The 3,148-nt window shown below is 44.3% G+C and overlaps 1 protein-coding gene across 1 annotated transcript; it reads left to right on the forward strand.

Annotated features, from left to right (window-relative positions):
• Positions 1 to 863: 863 nt before the first annotated feature.
• On the forward strand, positions 864 to 2,252 carry LOC308429386 (alpha-enolase-like). Its single transcript, XM_080928185.1, is given in 2 exon segments — positions 864 to 1,893; positions 1,895 to 2,252. Coding segments are annotated over 2 exon segments (1,251 nt in total). The 5' UTR covers positions 864 to 901; the 3' UTR covers positions 2,154 to 2,252.
• Positions 2,253 to 3,148: the final 896 nt, after the last annotated feature.

The following is a 3,148-nucleotide window of genomic DNA, read 5'->3' on the forward strand; positions in this document are numbered from 1 at the left end:
CATATACCCATCAGTCATGGATCATTTATCCATCTATCTATTAATGATTTATCATCTAACTTTCCCTTCTATACCTATTATGTATGTAATGGTTAATTACATTTTATTTACCTATTTATTATCTATATATCTATCAAACATCTTATCTATTCATCTGTTATCTATATCTGTTGCTATCAATATAAAGCAAAGATGGGTCATGTAACAGAGGCCCAGGCCTTAGTATGCTGGCAGACCTCAGCACAGCTGACTCCAAGAGGAAAGTGCCATTCAGGCTGTAAAACTGAGCCCATAGATAGCACCAACTGCCAAAAAAATAAAACAAAGACATAAGCCACCAAAGTTCACAGTTCATGAAATGTCTGTAAATATACTAACCTTGTATTTTGGCTTTTGAAGTTTTGCTTCTGGCTGTTGTTGTTAAATAAGTATGGATATATATAAATGATTGTGCTTAGACGTTCAGCCTTAGAAAGTCTCCTTGCTAGGCTGGTGAATACCCAGTGTAGTTGCTGGCCAGTTAAGACTTTCCATTGCAGTGGTCCTCAACCTTCTTAACACTATGACCCTTTAACACAGTCCTTCATGTTGTGGTGACCCCCCCAAGCATAACCAATCATTTCTGCTTCATAAGTGTAAAGTTGCTAATCTCATGAATTGTAATATAAATACTGGATATGCAGGATATCTAATATATGACTCCCAAGGAAGCCCCAAGGGAGCAGATGTTGAGAACCCCTGTCTCACAAGCTCAAGGGCAAACACTCTTCAGCAGTAGATTTTCCACAACAGATAGCAGGATGGAAAAGATAAATGACATAAAATGAAAACTCTCTAAGTTTAAGGACTAAAGGTTGCCTCTTTCCTTCCTTCGCAGTGATCCGACTGCCAGAAATTCACCATGTCTATTCTCAAGATCTTTGCCCGAGAGATCTTTGATTCCTGTGGAAATCCCACTGTTGAGGTGGATCTCTACACAGCCAAAGGTCTCTTCCGAGCTGCAGTGCCCAGCGGTGCGTCCACTGGCATCTATGAAGCCCCGGAACTCCGAGACAATGATAAGACCCGCTTCATGGAGAAGGGTGTCTCAAAGGCTGTTGAGCACATCAATAACACTATTGTACCTGCTCTGGTTAGCAAGAAAGTGAATGTTGTGGAGCAAGAGAAGATTGACAAGCTGATGATCGAGATGGACGGCACCGAGAATAAATCCAAATTTGGTGCAAATGCCATCCTGGGAGTGTCCCTGGCTATCTGCAAGGCTGGTGCTGTGGAAAAGGGGGCCCCCCTTTATCGTCACATTGCTGACTTGGCTGGCAACCCTGAAGTTATCCTGCCTGTCCCAGCTTTCAATGTGATCAACGGGGGTTCTCACACTGGCAACAAGCTGGCCATGCAAGAGTTTATGATCCTGCCTGTGGGAGCATCCAGTTTCCGGGAAGCCATGCGCATTGGAGCAGAGGTTTACCACAACCTGAAGAATGTCGTTAAGGAGAAGTACGGGAAAGACGCCACCAATGTGGGTGATGAGGGTGGATTCGCACCTAACATCCTGGAGAACAAAGAAGCACTGGAGCTGCTCAAGACTGCAATTTCAAAGGCCGGCTACACTGCCCAGGTCATTGGCATGGAGGTGGCTGCTTCTGAGTTCTACAGGGCTGGCAAGTGCGACCTGGACTTCAAGTCTCCGGATGACCCCAGCCGGTACATCACACCTGACCAGCTGGCTGACCTGTATAAGTCCTTCATCAAGAACTACCCAGTGGTGTCCATTGAAGACCCCTTTGACCAGGATGACTGGGACGCTTGGCAGAAGTTCACTGCCAGTGCAGGCATCCAGGTGGTGGGGGATGACCTCACAGTGGCCAGCACTAAGTGGATTGCCAAGGCGGCGGGTGACCGAGTCTCTGCAGGCGTGTAAGCTGGCCCAGTCCAATGACTGGGGTGTCATGGTGTCCCATCGATCTGGGGAGACTGAGGACACTTTCATTGCTGACCTGGTGGTGGGGCTCTGTACTGGACAGATCAAGACTGGTGCCCCTTGCCGATCTGAGCACCTGGCCAAGTACAATCATATCCTTAGAATCGAGGAAGAGCTGGGCAGCAAAGCTAAGTTTGCTGGCAGATCCTTCAGGAACCCGCTGGCCAAGTAAAGTACAGACTGGAGATCCCTCCAGCCACCAGCTCTGTCCCTGAAGTCATCCAGGCAGCTCAAGGCCAGCCCAGTGCTTGCCCCTCCCATGTCACTGCTCCTTTAGATGTCCACACCTGACCACCTGGAGCCCTGTTGGAGCCCAGCTTTGTAATCATGTGATCATTGAATCTTGTTTCTGCCACCCGACTTCCCAGCTAGTGTCTGGAGCCCTCAGGACTCCAATGTAATAGGGTGCCCACCATCAAGACTCCCCCAGTGGTTTACATGCAAAAATAAAAGCTGCAGAAGCGTGAAAAAAAAAAAGGACTAAAGGTCAAAAGAGAAAAATCAGTTGTCCTATTCTGACCTTAAATTACAAGCAAATCAGTTTCAATGTCCAGTGGGCTTCAGGAAAGAGCAAAAGAGATGGGGATGTAAAATGTATGACGAAGGACACCATAAATAAACATAATTCCTCAAATGTTCAATTTCTAATGTTGCCTTATTACCCATTTTAAATCAACCCATCTTACTGGTTGGAAAAACTTGTTTTTAGCACTGGGAAAAAGGACAAAGCAGGAAGATTGCTAGGTTTAGACTAGCTTGGGCTACCTAAGATACCCCAGGTCAGAGTGACCTACATAACACAATCATATTTAAAACACTAGACAAATACTTCCCCTCAAAACACACACAAATAATAATGATAACGATGGTGATGAAAATAATTGAATAAACAACTAAAAATAAATAAAATGCAATGTGATGTAGTTGATCATTCTGACTCAGGGTAGATACAAATACTGCTACAGCTTGGCAGTAGTGTGCTTTGTTCATGTTCCCGAGGCCTTAGGTTCAATCCTCAGTACTGAAATAAATAAATAGATAGATAGATAGATAGATAGATAGATAGATAGATAGATAGATAGATAAATAAATAAATAAATGACCAAGTAAGGATGTAAAAATAAAACTGACTTTTTTTTTAACCTTCTACTTCTTCTTATTCTTTCT

Source organism: Micromys minutus (genome assembly GCF_963924665.1).
Source record: "Micromys minutus genome assembly, chromosome: 13".
In the NCBI taxonomy this organism is placed as follows: domain Eukaryota; kingdom Metazoa; phylum Chordata; class Mammalia; order Rodentia; family Muridae; genus Micromys; species Micromys minutus.